We start from the raw sequence: 18,707 nt of genomic DNA, 5'->3' as shown, positions 1-18,707 counted from the left end.
CCTGCTGATGTTCAGGTGTATATCAGTATGTAGTGTCTCTACTTTAAAGAGTCCTCTCCTGCTGATGTTCAGGTGTATATCAGTATGTAGTGTCTCTACTTTAAAGAGTCCTCTCCTGCTGATGTTCAGGTGTATATCAGTATGTAGTGTCTCTACTTTAAAGAGTCCTCTCCTGCTGATGTTCAGGTGTATATCAGTATGTAGAGTCTCTACTTTAAAGAGTCCTCTCCTGCTGATGTTCAGGTGTATATCAGTATGTAGTGTCTCTACTTTAAAGAGTCCTCTCCTGCTGATGTTCAGGTGTATATCAGTATGTAGTGTCTCTACTTTAAAGAGTCCTCTCCTGCTGATGTTCAGGTGTATATCAGTATGTAGTGTCTCTACATGTCTCCATGCTTTAATGTTCAAAAAGCTCTTTATTGTTCTCATACTGTCTGTGCTGCAGCACCTCTTGTCACCCTCTGTCTGAAACCAGAGCCCAGTCTGCTCTGATTGGTTAGCTGGCCGGCTCTGTTCTGATTGATCAAGCGCTTAGAGATGTCCCGCCCCTTAGCCTATCACGTACGCTATAGCTAATGGAAGCGCGCGAGTGTTACATAGTGATGTCACTTTGTTGCGAAAGTAAACAGAGGAGTCCAATGGAGGCATTTTCAGGCAGGGGGGGGGAGTGATTTTAGCCTTTTCAGACCATTTACATGCACAAAAAACCTATATAACACACTACAGGAAAGGGAAAACCCAAACAATTATAATAGGGCCCCTTAAACAAATTAAAGACCCCCCCACAGAGTAAGTTGTGTGTTCAGTTTGTCCATAAATGCGCAGAAATACAAAAATACATATAATAAAAGTTGCCACGGAGCCACATTTAAAGGTGTGACGGAGTGGCCTCAGACGTATCCTGTGATGTCATATCCTGCGGCGGGCTTCTTGCCGCCCTGCCCTGCCTGAGCGCTGGCCTGCGAGCTGTGGCTGGTGGTTCTCAGCCTGTTCCCGCCCCCCGCCTGCAGGATGGGGTTGTGGTAGGTCTGTGAGGTCATCCGTGCCCCCTGTCCCGGGACCCCAGGATACGGGTACCCTCCCCCCCCGAGCCTCCTCCCCCCCCCCCCCTCCTCCCTGCTCATCACAACACGACACACACAGCATCGCCCCGCCCAGCATGGAGATGAGCGAGGAGGCCAGGCCCACGTACAGAGACTCCCCCAGCTCGAACTTCATGCTGGTGGGCACGTTGGGCTGGTAGAAGGTCTGGACCACTTCATGGGTGGTCCACGCGACCGGGATGAGTGACAGGAAGCCAGCGGATAAGAACATCCCCCCGCTGGCTCCTGCTACTCGACTCTTCACGGCTCCGGACCCCTCCAGGCAGAGCGTGCACTGCATCCCCAGGGCGGCCATGGCTATAGCGAGGATGGAGAGCACCACGGAGATGACCATGAGCGCGCGGGACGCCTGCAGGTTGGGGGGCAGCGCCAGCATGGAGTTGTAGGTCTCGCACTGGAAGGCCCCCGTACTCTGGAACACACACTCCATCCAGAGGCCCCGCATGTTGGCCACCGCCGTCACGATGTTGGAGCCGATGTGCGCCGAGATCTGCCAGTACGGGAGCACCGTGGCAACCGTGGTGCCCAAAAGACCCAGCAGACCCAGGAAGAAACCCATCAGCTCCAGAGCCGCCGACGCCATGGCAACGACTGGGATGGAGAAGAGCAGAAAGCATTGACATTTGTGTTTAGACAGTGGATGCATTTAATAATGTCAAAATTCAGTTTCTGTAATGATTTCAACATCCAAGAAGAACTGGGCAGGAGGAGACCCAAAAGCAAAATGTTGTCATTGTTTGTTGTTTGTGTTTAGACAATGGAGGTAATGTCAAAATGTAGTTCCTGTAAAACATCTAGATTCTAAGCCATGCTATTGAATTTGAAGAAAGCTAAACACATTAGTCCGTCAACACAATTAAAGCCACGTTATTTAATGGACTGACCCAAAAGCATTGTCCTTTGTGTTTAGACTGTGGATGTAATAATGAATGTCATAATTGAGTTCCTGTAACAAATCAATGGATGCGTAACGTCAGCCGAACATAGTCTTTCAATAAAAATCAAAGCCACTTTAATGTTTTTTCAATCCTATATTTGCATTTTAAATCCCCAAACAACCATCTCTGCAATCATATTCACTTTATTAGACTGTAACACTACTGCTGTTGAGAGATGACTATGTGCAATATACTCTTTGACAATGCTTTCATCTTATGAGTGGCTGCTTCTTCAATACATTCATATGAAAATGTATTTTTCTTTACTGCTACACATTTTGAATAACAGTATACATAAAGTATAAGATTAACACACTTAAATACATTTAAAAAAGTAAGATAAAGTAGTAGATAGAAGATGTTTGTTAGAAGGTGAAATCAAATGCAAACAGTATCAAGTTTACTGTCGCAGCTTTCAAATGAGCTGAATACATTCTATAAGTGTTGACATTTATTTTGGTGTAATTGCCATTTTGGTTTGTTGATATCATTTTGTCATTATTTTCCCTGAGAGGGCGATGTCAGAAATGGCTGTTATCTCACTCAAAATTACTGTTTACGACGTGAGAGGTCTTTACTCGTCTTCTGTTAATGACAGTGTGTAACATACGGCGTTACCTCGGCATTAACTGTCTGGAAAACATTGGCAGAGTCCAGCCACCTGTCACTGACCGAGTGAGGCTAAACAAACCCACTGCTGTAGGTTTCAAATCAGAAACGCTGATACAGACGTTATGGTGGACGAACTGACTCACTATTGCAACACAAGCACACGTCAGTAAACAGCTTAGATTTGCAGTGGTGGGAGAAGTACTCACATGTTTTACTCAAAAGTAGAATTAACATTTCAAGTAACACTCTTGAATTGATTAAAAATGTCTCTTAAGTAAAGGTACAAACGTATACAAGCCAATGTAATCCAATTTTGAAAAGTAGAAGCAATCATTAATGCCTATACTTTCAGTGTAAGTAAATAACAGGGGACGTTATTTACTTACGGTAAAATGTATCACCGTGATAAAATGTATCACGGTGACACCTGCAGTGTCGAAAATGCATGAATTTTACATTACATATCTCTAAAGACTGTTTTCTCAAAAGTCGTTTTTTCTCATATTCAGAGACGGAAATCTCCACTTTAGCAGTTTTACGTTTCCATTTTGTATTCCTTTTTTATATTATTTAGGTTTCCAATGAGGGGTATGTTATCTATTATCCATAGCCTGGATTTGATCACATTTTAAAACGAAAAAACAGCAGGAATCTGACGGTATTTACAAAAGATATCCAAAATCCCATCTGTAAAAACCTTTGACTCTCAAAGTCAACAAAGGAAACAAGAATTTTGAACCTAGCTGTTTCTCATATTCGAGGTTAGAAATCTCCCCTTTGACATCCCTTACATTCATCAAACCTTCCAGTTTCATTCCTATCAATATTCAGTATATTCAGATTGTTCCAGAGTGGTTTGTGCTCATTTATACAACACTTTATTCTTAAAAACATGGCACAAATCGATTACTTTTTTGGTCTTTGACCCCATTTGATGTCCAGAACCCTCTCTGTAAAACCCTTCAACCAAATAAAACATTATCTTTTAAACTGACTTTGTCCAGTTCCCATAATGTTAGCAAATTAGCCGACATGTTAAAAGAGAAGTGCGTAATTAAACGTAGAAATGCTGAAAAATATCGACAGTAATCTACTACGGAAACATCCTGTTGGAACATTGTGTGTCATTATGTGTCCTCTGCTTGTACCTCATACACTCAAAACATTAATATGTACCACTACACACACACACACACTTGCTGCCAAATGAAATGCATTACCTGTTATTGCAGCAGCTGATGAAAGACTCGTTGAGGGTGTGATTCTGTGTTTAGTTCAGGATCTGAAGTTGCAGCTGGAGCAGAGGATGGAGCAGAGGTGTTCAGACCCTCCTCTGATGTTCCTGTTTTCCTTCTGTTTTCCGGCTTCTTCCAGCAACAAGAAATATGTGTTTTCCTACGTGCTGTCTCAGACTCTGACTGCCTCCTCAGACCTTGACATAGTCGCAGCTGTTGTGTCGCTGCTGTACTTTTAATAAGCACTTACCCTGCTGGCTGCGTTGGACCAAAGGGAGCCAAGAAAACAATTTCTGATGAAGAAATACAATCCTTTGAGTTTTGATATGCCGCCTGTTGTAAAAGACTTTCCACTCAAAGCAGCAATAATAGATGTGACTGCCTCTGTCATTGTCTCTGCTCAAGTGTGTGATCTCTGTCCCTCATCCAGACCTTCACCACCTGTCACACACACACACACACACACGGTGACAGTGACACACACACATGCATCATCATTGGTTAATCATTCTCTCATCGGTCATCTCTCCAAAACAGACGGCTCAGTCTGGAGAATAAACGTGAAGCAGATCCCTGAAAGAAGATGAATATTTCAGGATATTAGTTTTCTCTATGGTTGAGTGGAAAATGTTTAATTCAGCAAAAGATTTAGGCGTCATATTACTTTAATGGAAGAAAAACAAGTTATCCTTTCATGTTACGAGGAAAGTGTCTCCGCAGGAATCCCAAAATAGCTTGTGAACATTTTTGTATTTTAAATGAAAATGAGAACTGGAGTTAACCAGCCTGGAGCAAGGACAATGAGGATCTTTTTTCACTCTTGAAATAATTAGTTTCTATCTAAATTAAGTTTCATCGAGTCTTATTCCTTTTCATATCTTTCATTTTGGGATTCACAACAGAGAGGTTCTCCCCGGAAAGACAGACTGGAGGTTATCAATGTGTTGGTACTTCACTTTGTCATTTGTCAATTGTTCAAACCTTGCTTTGTCATTCATCTGTGTTTGCACATACAGTATAACGTCTACAAAGGGACCAAGACGATTAGACCACAAAGGGACAAATAACGATGACAAGGAGACAAAAGGACCACAGAGTGAAATATAACAATTAAGGACACAGAGACAGAAATGAATAAATCACGCCCACAAAAATAACCACAAGAGACACAAATGACTGCAAAGAGATACAAAGTGAACACAAAATGATGAAGAACTGACACTCTATGAACACAAAGTACCACAAAATGACCATACAGACCCAAAATGACTAAGAAGTGACACTTAATGACCACAGAGCAACACTAAATGTCTCCAAAGATACACTTAATTAGACAAAATGTCAACAAAGACACAATGTGATCACAAAGAGACATGAAACTACTATTAAATTAAACAAAAGGACCACAGAGACCCAAAGGACTAAGAAGTGACACTTAGTGAGGACAAATCAACACTACATTTCAACAAAGATACACAAAATAACTACACTTAATGTGACCACAAAGAGACATGAAAATACTATCAAATTAATCGTGACTCGATAATTAAACAAAATTACCACAAAACAACTTTGAAAGAAAAACCTATACATTCTATCTGTCTTGCAACTCCGTAAGATCATGGGCCTGTTGCATATCTGCACCCCGAGCCCACTGTCTCATAATCCACACATATCTGGTCTAAACAAACCTAGTTATTTTTGAATGGCACATTGGAGAATCTACTGAAAAAACAGAAACGTTGACTTTTTTGATTAAATGTGTTACTGTATGTCAACAGATTTCACATAACTGTAATAGCTTAGTTCAGCGGTTCCCAAACTTTTTCAGTCGCGACCCCCCTTGGGTATTGGAAATATTTTCGGGACCCCCCGACCCGGTTCCCATCTATATTGGTAGGATTAATTGTATATTGTTGTAAAAACATTACATTTTCTCTGCTAATAATAAGAAGATACAAAGATCCAACTATCATTTTATATTTTATTATGGATTACACATGAACAAAAGTGCTTGTAATAGATACTGTGAATTAATTTGGCCTAATTAAAACTAGCAGGCCTTCTTCCCTGAGTAGTAGATTTTTAAATTCAAATTTCTTTAAGGAAAATATATTAATTAACTACTATTTCTACTGCAGGTTGCAAACGATCACATCACTTTACCATTCCTATTCCACACTAGTTTATCAATGACTTGTGTGTGCTTGCTTTCCCTCGCAGATCTTCTCAAAGCGGGGCTGTTGTTTTGAGAATGCCTCTCAGTTCATTCTCAATGTTCAGCTTTGATCTGTATTTGGTTTTGATGGCAGCAACAGCAGAAAAAGCCTATCTCACACAAGTAATGTTGCAAAAGGCAGCATTATGCCCACAGCTCTCTGACCGATGAGATATTTTCGAGCAGTGTTTGATTACAATTGAATAATAATAATAATACATTTGATTTATATAGGTGCACGTCATCTCAAGGTGCTTCACAAAGCTAAAAGGAGAAAATAATAAAATAAAAAAATCTTCCCGCGACCCCCCTGCAGTACCTCCGCGACCCACCAGGGGTCGCGCCCCACAGTTTGAAAACCACTGGTTTAGTTGAAAGCATTAATATCAAGTTTAAATAAACAGGCTCAACTTAATTGTATTGCTTTCAACCAACCTAATAGAGTCGACTTTCAGTTTTTTCAGTGTACACAATCCTGTCGTACTTCATTGTGAATGTATTGCTCATTTAAACTGAGACCAAACGTGGCTGCCTGATTGGCATCATCCTCCATCAGCTGCTGATCCTGAGAGCTATCAAAAACATGGAAACAACAAATAAATCCTACCATGTCAGAGTACCTCCAGATGTTCCCTCCTTCATCGGTCAGTGTATATCGGTGTCAGAGGTTCTGGACACACAGTTCGCTGCTGATCCCGTCCTGAAGCTCCAGTGTTTGCTTTCTAATCCCTCGGACCGGCGCCCACATTGCAGCAGCATCATAATGGGATTATGGTGTAATCCAGTCACTTCCCCTCCGCCACAGAACCAGAGGGCAACGTCCACACGCTCTCAAACACTGAGCTGTTATTATAAATCACAGAGGGGCATTATCTGCATATTAAGAAGGCGGCTCAGGTCAGCTTGTGACTCTTTGTTACTCTGTTGTGGCGGCTGATGGTTCTTTATTTAGTCATACGAACACTGTAGTTCTTCAACGATTTACTGTCAATGAGTGAGAGTTATCACGGCCTAAGTATCCTTAGAACATGTCTTGGAAATTGGTATTACAACAAAATATGATGTCTACTTATATCTTGTGGTGTGTATACATTATATACACTTATTGTTCTCACTTTTTCTTTTGCTCTGTATTGTTGTTCTTGATTTCTTTTAGATTTTTGTCTACTGATTGTTTTATATTTCTTCTTTTATTTAGTTGTATTTTTGATAAATGATGTGTATTTGTTATCTTTGGAAGGAAGACCCTTTGCTCCTTGGCCTCTCATGTCAAGTTTCTACATTTTTCTTATGTGTGTGCAAATAAAACCATAAAATGAGATGAAATAAATCAAAATAAAACATAGAATATATTGGTAGCGCTAAATAGACACATTTGTGGTAGTATAACCTTGGTAAGATCTCTAAACACACACCATATCTCCAAAAATATGTTTAAACATTACACCCTTAAATGTGTCATTTCTCAACAATGGGCATTTGTCTGTTACTGTAACAGCCTCCACTCTTCTGGGAAGGATTACTACAAGATTTTAGCTTTAGGAATGTTCTCCTATTGAGGCACAAGAGCATTAGGGAAGTCATGCACTGATGCTGGGTGAGACTCACAATCAGCGTGTCAGTGTTTCTCAAACAAGGTGTTGGTTGTATTTGTGGAGGCGAAAAGACTTCCCGAAACTCATAATTGTATCATCATCTTATCCCTCTTATTTTAAAAGCACATACATTTTATAAAAATAGCTTTCTCCCATCTCCACCTGCAGATTATCGACTCACTCATCCTTATTTTTTTACCGGATAGGAGGGTGTAGTTAGTGGCTCTTATCGCTAGATGGTGATAATGTCGCAGTTTGATGGGTTCTGTAGTTTTACAGCACAAAAAAATCTGACCGATTTACGGCTTTCATCAATCATAACTTTTGTGTTTTACATTCGATTGCATTCAGGCTTCATGATATCCTTCACAGGAGACATTTGAACATATAACATTGCTGATCAGTGATCACTACTTTCATTGAATTTTGGATGATTTGGTCAACTTTGAAACACCCATGGTGTTCCCGGTCCATCCGGATCAGATAAAACACACACACACACACACACACACCCACACACACACACACACACACACACACACACACACACACACACACACACACACACACACACACACACACACACACACACACACACACACACACACACACATACCATGTATACATCACTTCAGGGGACATTACATTGACTTACATGCATTTCCTGGAGACTTATCCTAACCTTAACCATAACCAACACATGCCTAACTCTAACCCTTACCCTTAACCTTACCCTAACCCTAACCCTAACCAAATCTTCACCCTAAAATTAATGATTACCCTCATGGGGACCTCCAATTTGTCCCCATAAGGGAAGCCAGTCCCCACACGTGACTATGTAAACAGATTTAGGTCCCCACAAGTATAGTAATACTAGACCTTCACACACACACACACACACACACGCTAGATGTGTTTCCCCCCCTCTTATGTGCCCCTCCCCCCACATGGATCACACCTGGCACACGCAATACATGTTCAGTGTCTGTTCTTTGTATATTTACTGCAGTTGTTCATGTATACCAGTAGTCTGATACAATATGTACAGTTTGAAAGGATGTTAAATGAAATTTGGTGATGATTGATGGTTTTTGTGTTAATGTAATAGCAGTTAAAACAGGACCGGTCAAATTTGACCGAGAACACCAAAGTAAGGGGGGGGGGAACAAACACAACAAGAGGGTTAATAAGGTATTCACTTGACTTAAATGTCCTGAGATTAACCATTATGTTTTGATATCTGAGGAATTAAGAAAAGGACTAAATTGATATACTCAATAACTCAACGCAACTGTGTTTTATTTTTGGATATTTTCTAATTGAGTTTTTATTTCATATTATCCTGTACATATTCTCCTAACTAAACTTTTTAAAACTTATATCTGTTGAGTGAAAAATATCAGTGCATACTTTTCAGATCCCAACTGTCTTCACACAATGTGTTGGGCCTCTTAAACATGTTACATACAGTGTAAAGACGAGTTATAATACTTGCGTTTTACATTAGTCTATTTGATTGATGTTGAATATTAAAAAGGAATACGACTTGATAAAACCCCTTTTATACATGCAATACTTAAATATGTTTATTCAGAGTTTGCTGGGTAGCATAACATTTTAATCTAAAGTGTAGTAGCCGGCAGTGGCTCAGTCAGTAGGGGCTTGGATTATGTTCTGAGCCATGCAAGACGTGCGGTCCAAATAAGGAGGAACATTGCCCATTTCGAGGGTAAAATGTCAGAGGTGTGGCATATAATGAAGAGGACAGTAAAAAGGGACATTAACCTTGTGCTAATACATGTGGAAAAGGACACATTTTGCGAGGATTTTGTGGATCGCAGCAGGCTAGTTGAGCTGGATGAGGAGGGAGCATTGTGCTTCAACTTTGAACGGAAAACTTAAGGCACACTACCTTTAAGCTAGTGGTATTAAATATTAAATATGTGTATTATGAGCAATGCTTTATGTAGTTGTGATGAGATGTTAAATGTCTATTTTTGATAATAAAAGATTTAAAAAAAAAAAAAAGTAGGGGCTTGGACTGGGAGCTGTAGGGTCGCCGGTTCAAGTCCCCGACCAGACCTAAAATATGGAGTGTGGACTGCTACTTGGAGAGGTCCCAGTTCACCTCCTGCCCTGCCGTTGAGCAAGGCACTGAACACCCCCCCTTCAAAAATCCACCTGAGAGTGTCCCAGCTGTAACTCTTCACTCTTCTATATAACAGGTTTAGTACTGGATAATGCTTGGTTGATTATGATAACAATAACAAAGCTAATGCATTAGCACATCCTGCAGACATGGATCAACCTTCACTCATGTTATCTGTCTGGATGTACTGCTAACTTCATCTATCTTTGGTACTGGAGAGTTAGCAACCAGTGGAGCTATCAGAGCTTTTCACTGAAAATAGCAGCCTCCTGTGGCTGGGGATGGAGTTAATGAGACCAGTGAGACTGATCAAAGAAGCAGGCCATAAAACCAAATGAAAGATGCTTAAATGCTTTAGAGAAGAGGGAGACTGATGATAATTATCTGTGGGTCAACCTATCGCACTTCGTAGGCCTATAGTCATTGAATTCAGAGATAATAATGTTGACTAGTTAAGCTGAAATATACTGTGTAGATACAAAGATTGTGTACCAAGATAGACACAAGGCAAGAGAACATATTTAAAACAAATGTAATAGTTGAAATTGGCCATTCAATAAATACAGAATGTGCTTAAATCCTTAATAGACAATGATAATCACTTGCACATGTGCTATTCGTTATCATATGTGTATTAATAATTAATGGTGGTATTATAGTCCTTTATTTCCCGGTACAGCTGTCAAACTGGGGCCCTCCCAGCAGCAGAAAACTGACCAATCAGAGTAAACTTTATTTGCTTCTCTGACCAATCCGAGACTTTTAAATGGAGCCGGAAAAGGCAAAGTGGTCCTTTTTGACCCCACCCACAACATCAGAGAAATATGAGAATGAATCGCCCACGCGTTTTTATGGCTTCACGTGTTGACCATGGCTATTGAGTGTAAACCACTAAATTGGCTTTATCATTCTTCCATATATTCACTTTGCTCCAGATATCTCAAATAAGCCGGTTAGCTGTCTACAGATAGCCTGTTTTCGATTTCAAAGGGATCCTAAACCAAACTGCTTTCACAATATCGGCTATTTTAGTTTTTCTACGTGTTTGCGAATATACACAATTTGTTTTGTTGTGGTTTAAACCCGTATTATGAATCATTAGTAACCATTTTTCTCTTCGGCAGATGTTAAATGTTTAAAACACTTTTACATTTTTGTGAAATTGTAACTTTAACAACTGAGACTAGGGGTGTTTTCTATTGGAAGATGCACAGACAAGAGCGGTTGAAGAACACTGGGAGCCGTGTCATAAATGTGCCATAATATTGCTTTAAATTGTTTTTTGTCCATTTTAATTAAAGCCGAATGAAAAGGGGAATGCCAACGAATAACAATACCTATGAGTCATCCATTGTGACTCATGTATGTTGATCGAAAAGCACATGTAATGTTAAATCCCCTCTTTTGTGAATGGAGTACGTCACTGAGATGAGCTAGACTGACTCTCATCTCTTCCCCCAGGAGGCTCTGCTTCCCAGCCCCTTTGTTCAGTGTAGCCGGTGGGTTGAGTCACAAGGAGGCTGTGCTAACAGGGGAACACCGACAAGAGTGGGAAGAGGCCGAAAAAATAGCAAATATTATCCGGCAATGCAGACTTCAACGCGTTTTTAATAAAAGCCACACAACAGAAAAGTTGTTTTTGGGTGTTGCTGATGCTGCGTTTCTATTCGGGTCTTGCATGTCAGTGTTCGGATACCAAAACCAGCGAAATTCGTCGATAATTTTTTGCGCTTTTACCTATGCTTCTGGGTGGATAATGAGCCGATACTGCTAAGCCATCACCGGTATATTGCTGACACCATCATCCACGCCGACTCTCCCTTTCAGTTTCTGCTCAGCATCCATATTTGCATCCCAGGGAGTGGCTGCCACTAATCCCCCTCTCCTGGTGAGAACATTGAAAGTTGGCCGGCTGTCGGACACCCCCTTTGGACACTGTAATTTCCACATAAAGAGGTGAGTGTTTTCATGCATTAATGTGCTTTTATGTTGTTGCTTTTCTGCATGGGAGGGTTTGATGTGAAGGGCAGTGTGGACCACGTTGCCGCAGTAGCTACAACAATGGATCAAACTGGCGTTGTGTTACATTTTGTGGAGGTGCGCATTGTCATCCCGATGCTTTCATGCTGTTTTCACCCACATCAGGTGTGGATTTGAGATTTAATCCAGGCCTACATGAAGAATAGCTTCGTTTATATAAAGAAACACCAGTCGTCACTCAGGGGCCTTTTATTTTTAGACTTATCTTTCAACAAAACCATCATTCTCAATTGGTTTAACAGGATTGATTGCTCTCAAAATTAAATCCATGTTAATATGTAGGTATTACATATGGAAAATTATGAAATCCCTTACATCTGCTCTTTCCTTTCTTTCCTGTTGTGCAGTTTAAAGCCTTAGCCAGATGTGTGTTGTTTATTGTAGGCTATAACAGCATTATATCTTCCTAATGGCCTTTGAGCCTTGATTTGTAGGCCATGCTCCACTTGAGTGCCAGCCTACACCCACTCTCAGGCTTATTATTAAATTGATAAATTGACCATGAAAGAATGTGAGAATAAATTAGGTGTTGTTAATAATGATGGATTTACTAGGTCACATGTAATGATGATCATACTTATTAAGGGCCCCTAATGCTACAGCTGGATTTCCAGATGTTAAGATAAGAGATAAAGTACTATCTTATCTCTTATCTTAAATAAATAACCTGGATATAATTTAGATGAAACTGGTCAAAAATAACCTCAACATAGGTGAATATAACTACAACAAAGACAAAACCGAACTTCAAACGTAGAGCTTCTCGTAGTGGTAGTACTATTTTGAAACCGAGCCCATATCTCATTAGTTTCTACCTTTTTGGTTTGCTGTAATGAGCAGCCAACGACACAAATGTAGCCAGAAATAAACCCGCGGTGCTTGGATACTTTTCACTCAGTGTTACCAGTGAAGCCCTTCAAGTTATTGGTGCCAATAGAGCTTGTTATGGTGGAAAAAACCAGACTGCAAAAGGTAAACAGATCCCAAAAGGATTTGTTGATCTTGTGTCTTTATATTTGAGAGTAAAGTAGGATTAAAGAACAGAAATGTAAATGAGAGTCTCACCAGAGGGCCAATTGGACTTCTAACATCAGCGGTTACCAACATTGCTGACTCTTTGTTATGATTTATTGGGGATTGGAGTAGTTCAGCAACCGAAATAGCGATCTTCTCTTCTTAGATGGTTTTATTTAAAGGATTTCAAAAGCCTGACAAGGAAGAAGTTCTACATGTATCTCAAGAAAAGAGGGATGAAATGAGAATACATGTCGAACATATATCACCTTTTGATGATCCCTCAGATGTATCTAGTGACCCTTAAGTGGGCCCTGCCCCCCGTGTTGCTGCACTTTACCATGAATACCTCCACAAATGTAGAATATCAAGTCATTATATACGATTGGAAATTGCAGACGTTTAGAAAAAAGACCATTGCGTTGTTCTACTGAAAACAACAAACAGCTAGAGGTTCAAGGTTCTTTATTGTCAAACTAACATAGCTACAGAGTAATTATGTCATTGAAAATCTTAGGTCACAGGCTTCTCCAACAATGCAACACAATAATACAGATAAGCAGACAATATTAAAACAACATTAAAATATACTATGAGCCAAAAGACAATGCGGCCATCTTCACCGGCGCATCATGAAAGAGAAACAGTATAGAGATAGAGATTGTGAGTATACTGTAATATTTTTCCTGATCTACTTAGTGCTACAACCATCCATTATTTTCATTATTGATTAATCTGCCAATCCTTTGACCTATAAAATACCAGAAAATAGTGAAAAAGGTCCATCCCAGTCTTTAAAGTCCAAGGTAATGTCTTTAAATGTCTTGGTTTGTTCATCTAAAACCCAAAGATATTCAGATTGAAATGATATCAAACAGAGAAATGCATGACATATTGATATCTGAGAGGGTGGAAACAGCATCTCCTGATTTTTGCATGAAAACCTTTTATTAATTATCAAATAAGTTATCAACCTACTACTCGTTGCAGCTCTATTTTAACATTTTGCTCCATTTATACAGGTTTTGAGACTTGGTCACCCATTAGCATGCATCTTTTAACCCGCCTCCCCTATCATTCTGCTTATTTACCTGTTATTTCTTTATATTTATGAATGTATTATTATCCCTGTAAAGTATTGAGGGCCAAACCAACCCACAATATGGGTTAGGGTCTCTTTGGTCTGACAATAATAACGATATACCTCAACTTCATAATACAAATATGCAGCTCATGTGCTGCACATAGCTAGGTCAATACACAACAGATAAAAGCAAATATAGAACTAATTATATATTTTTGCAAGACAGACAGATTGTAACAATACCCCCTCCCTAAATTATTATTGTTTCTTTATAATTATGAATGTTTTAATATCCCTGTAAAGTATTGAGCGACAAACCAACCCACAATATTGGTTTGGGTCTCTTTGGGTCTCTATGGATCTCTATGGGTCTCTATGGGTCTCTTTGGGTCTCTTTGGGTCTCTATGGATCTCTATGGGTCTCTTTGGGTCTCTTTGGGTCTCTTTGGTCCTCTTTGGTTCTCTTTGGGTCTCTATGGGTCTCTTTGGGTCTCTTTGGGTCTCTCTCTGTGGGTCTCTTTGGGTCTCTATGTGTCTCTCTCTATGGGTCTCTTTGGGTCTCTTTGGGTCTCTATGGGTCTCTATGGGTCTCTATGGGTCTCTTTGGGTCTCTATGGGTCTCTATGGGTCTCTTTGGGTCTCTATGGGTCTCTATGGGTCTCTTTGGGTCTCTTTGGGTCTCTATGGAAATGCAGCTCAAAGTGCTTTACATAGCTAGATCAAAACACAACATATATTTTTGCAAGACAGACAGATTGTAACAATACCCCCTACCTAAATTATTCTTGTTTCTTTATAATTATGAATGTTTTAATATCCCTGTAAAGTATTGAGCGACAAACCAACCCACAATATTGGTGGGTCTCTTTGGGTCTCTATGGGTCTCTATGGGTCTCTTTGGGTCTCTTTGGTTCTCTTTGGGTCTCTATGGGTCTCTTTGGGTCTCTATGGGTCTCTTTGGGTCTCTATGGGTCTCTATGGGTCTCTTTGGGTCTCTATGGGTCTCTTTGGGTCTCTATGGTTCTCTTTGGGTCTCTATGGGTCTCTTTGGGTCTCTTTGGGTCTCTATGGTTCTCTTTGGGTCTCTATTGGTCTCTTTGGGTCTCCATGGGTCTCTTTGGGTCTCTATGGGTCTCTTTGGGTCTCCATGGGTCTCTTTGGGTCTCTATGGGTCTCTTTGGTTCTCTATGGGTCTCTTTGGGTCTCTATGGGTCTTTTTGGGTCTCTTTGGTTCTCTTTGGGTCTCTATGGTTCTCTTTGGGTCTCTATTGGTCTCTTTGGGTCTCCATGGGTCTCTTTGGGTCTCTATGGGTCTCTTTGGGTCTCCATGGGTCTCTTTGGGTCTCTATGGGTCTCTTTGGGTCTCTATGGGTCTCTTTGGGTCTCCATGGGTCTCTTTGGGTCTCTATGGGTCTCTTTGGGTCTCTATGGGTCTAGCTAGATCAAAACACAACATATCTTTTTGCAAGACAGACAGATTAAAACAATACCCCCTCCCTAAATCCTTCTAGTTTCTTTCTATTTATGTCTGCTTATTGTCCCCCCAGCTAACCATGGAGAGCGACAGCCCCCACTCCCTCATCTAGTGCCCGCTGTACCGCCTTCCTCCCTGGGGAGCCGCTCTCAGGTCCTCCCTCTCCTGCAGAATGAACATGTTGAAGTCCAGCGGGCTGAAGATCCCTGGCCGCGGGCCCAAACACGCCAGCCCCTCACCGGGGGGGCCAGGAAGAACCTCCAGCCCAGTGCCCCCGAAAGACAGTAAGTCACTTCCTGTTTCTGACGCCTGGGAAAAAAATGGGAATTTCGTTTTTTTTTTTTTAAAGCCGCTCGGAGGGTTTGTTTGTTTTATGACTCAGAGGAGCACAGCTGCATTCGATTACACGCACAGAAGCTGCTCTCTTTAACTTCCTCTGCCAGGGTTTTTACTGTCTAATCTACAAAATGGTGAAAGCTTTCAGCCGTTTGAAAGGTGCCATGCTGTCTCCATTTAAAATACTGTATATTTAAATAAAAAACTGTGTATTTATATACTCATCGAGAGGCTTTCGACCCAGACTTCGTCCAACTTGGCCGGGGTTTGAATAATTGCTTCTGTGGTGATAATTATTTTCATACTCCGTGGTTTTATGTGTCGTGAGTTTCCATTTTCAGGGCTGCACTAATGCTGTTTTAAAATACTAAAAATGGGTTATATGAATAACGTGGAATGTAGCAGGCGTTATGAAACAAAGTATATCTTAGTTTCCTTTTGGTTTCACGGCGGTTTCAGAGGAAAAGCTCATATGTTACACGTCCACCACTAAACATAAGAGTGAATATTTCTATATATTTATTCTTATATTCCAGGAAAGCGACTCTAAAGCGGCATCTGTTGGATTTGCAAATAAGCAACAACACATATGAAACTTTAGTGGATCATTATATATCAGCATTTAGTGCTTGTTATCAGACTCATGTATTTGTACATCCAGATAGCACCTTTTATGTATCAGGGAAGAATGCATTTTGTTATTTGCAGTAAAAGTTTTTTTTTCATAAAGCCGTTAAGGGAAATATGTTTTATTTCTCACAGCACTAAAATCAAGCACTTTTCTCCCTCCGATAGGATAATACTAAAATAAACAACAATAGTTATGATTTGCAAGACAAATACAAATGTTGAAATACATAAAAATGTAAAACAAAAATACAAATAAAAGTTTAAAGGGCCCATGTCATGCTTTTCCGGTTATTACCCGTCCCCTTGTGTCATGAAGGTTTTTCTGCATGTAAACGGTCTGCAGAGTCACAAACCCTCAAAGTACACCCTGCAGTAAAACTCTAACACAGAAATACCTGTCTATGCTGCCCCAGAACGCCTCGTTAGAGATTTCTCTTTTTCCATTGTTTCTTCCGGGAACCAAAATGGACCAATCCGCGGAGCTCCTCACACACCAGGAGGGGTGGGGACCTTTAGCGTAAATGTTCAACTAACAGGGAGTCCCCTGGTTGGTAATAGACGAGTTGGGATGGCGGAGAAATGCTCTCCGCAGACCCATTCTCACAGCGTTTATAAACCTTTTTCTTTCTCAATATCAAGCCACACTTATTGTTTTTACTGCGGCTGTGAGTGTTTGTGTGCTCAGGATGAGTTTCGCTTGTTCTCGCTGTATCGCCGACCCGGAAACCACACCAGTAAGCCAGCTCTGTGAGCAACGAGCCTCGCAACGTCCCGACCAATCAGAGCACGCTTGGCTCACAGGGAGGGGGGGGGGGGGGGGGGGGGGGTGGGGGGGGCAGGAGCTCCAACAAGCCGTGTAGGACAGAGAGTGAATACACACACTATACAGAGATGCTGTATGAGAAACCAATGTGAGTTTGGAAAATTGAACAATTTAAATCTGTTCTAGTCGACCTCAAGGGAAAAAGTACAAAAAATGAAAAGTGTTGAAATAAATAAAATCAATACAAAATAAGATATATATTGAATAAAATGTTAAAAAATCTATAAAAATAAACAAGGGATAAAAAAATTATTATAAAAAATTAAGAAATAAATATAAAATAAAAATGATGCTATAACATTATACCAAATTAAAGCATCATCTTTAATCAGAAATCCCAAATAAAAAGGTGAAATGTAGAAACAAGGCTTATGCGCGACGTCAACCTTAGAGCAACTGAACTACTTACCAAAATGAGACTTCCCTGAAATCGCCCTGAATCAGAATTACAGCCTGCCTGCAGAAGGTAATCACAGCTGTTCTCTGTGTTTATCCTCCCTGCCTTCAGCTCACTGACAGCCCCCTCACACCAGCTCCACACACACATGTTAGTTGAGTTTCTGCTAAATTACAGCTCCACTCTCAGTCACACAACAGAGGAACTGCTCTGGCTGCTATACGTGTGCTTCTCATTATCCTCAGTGTGTGTGAGAGGCTGTTATCAGACGCAGCTAACAGTGAGTCATGGTCCATGTCCACTGTGGAATTTCATGAGAGCCAGGGAAGTTGTTCCCACACAGGAAGTGTTTTATTGACTGATTCATGCACTGTTTATAATTAGTGCACTGTCAGCGATGTTACTTAATAAGATGTTAATGGTTTGTCTTGTTCTTTTCTATCAAAAAAGCCAATTATAAGTTGGATATAACTTCTATCCCACTCCAGATCATAATGTTCATGTGTTTTATTTTAGATTGAGATGCATTTAATTTATTCTGCATGTCTATTAAACAAGTACAAGCACATATATAAACCAAGAGTACAGACAAACTGAACAATCAACTTATAGAAAACCTTTAACATATCTAAACCATTAGAACATAAATATATATCTATAGATATTGTAATTAAATTGTGAAGTCTGATATTGTACCTTAGCTTGGATGTATTGAACAAATCATAAGGTATGAATACTTGTCAAAAGTCAAACCAAAGTTTCAAAACGTTGGTGATATCTGTTAATAAGAGAGAGCTTGTTGAGTTATCTAAACACATCTCAAATCAAAAGAAGCATATTATTTTCCTTGTTTTTTTAAATGGCATTTTGAAAGAGAGTTACCAAAAATAGCTTTCTATTGTCTGTTGAATGATATGTTTGTTGTGTTTGTCTCTGTCTCTGTGGAAGGCAGAACATCTGGAGTCGTATCTGCAATGTTTCTGATCTTATCACGAACATTAGCTCACAATGTAGTTAATCCCTTAACGTAGCATTTTAGCAGCTGTTAGCTTGCTATGC

General features: G+C 40.2%; 2 protein-coding genes across 7 annotated transcripts in view; one reads left to right on the top strand and one right to left on the bottom strand.

Moving 5' to 3' along the window:
• Positions 1 to 351: 351 nt before the first annotated feature.
• On the bottom strand, positions 352 to 6,812 carry cldn2 (claudin 2). The gene is given in 4 exon segments (XM_034198748.1): positions 352 to 1,118; positions 1,120 to 1,694; positions 3,874 to 4,329; positions 6,714 to 6,812. Coding segments are annotated over 2 exon segments (795 nt in total). The 5' UTR covers positions 1,687 to 1,694; positions 3,874 to 4,329; positions 6,714 to 6,812; the 3' UTR covers positions 352 to 890.
• A 3,884-nt stretch (positions 6,813 to 10,696) lies between these two features.
• Positions 10,697 to 18,707, top strand: part of clip2 (CAP-GLY domain containing linker protein 2) — a 63,483-nt gene continuing 55,472 nt past the window's right edge. For 3 of the 6 annotated variants that reach the window (XM_034198742.1, XM_034198739.1, XM_034198737.1), the window contains exons 1-2: positions 10,698 to 11,806; positions 15,536 to 15,746. In XM_034198742.1, the coding sequence (XP_034054633.1) occupies positions 15,635 to 15,746 (112 nt within the window). In that variant the 5' untranslated portion in view covers positions 10,698 to 11,806; positions 15,536 to 15,634. Of the gene's footprint in view, positions 11,807 to 15,535; positions 15,747 to 18,707 lie in introns of all 6 variants that reach the window. The other 3 variants (XM_034198740.1, XM_034198738.1, XM_034198741.1) reach the window with 2 other exon arrangements.

This window comes from Gymnodraco acuticeps, unplaced genomic scaffold (genome assembly GCF_902827175.1).
Source record: "Gymnodraco acuticeps unplaced genomic scaffold, fGymAcu1.1, whole genome shotgun sequence".
NCBI lineage: Eukaryota > Metazoa > Chordata > Actinopteri > Perciformes > Bathydraconidae > Gymnodraco > Gymnodraco acuticeps.
Note: the sequence above shows the minus strand (reverse complement) of the source record. Positions and strands in the feature narration are given on the sequence as shown.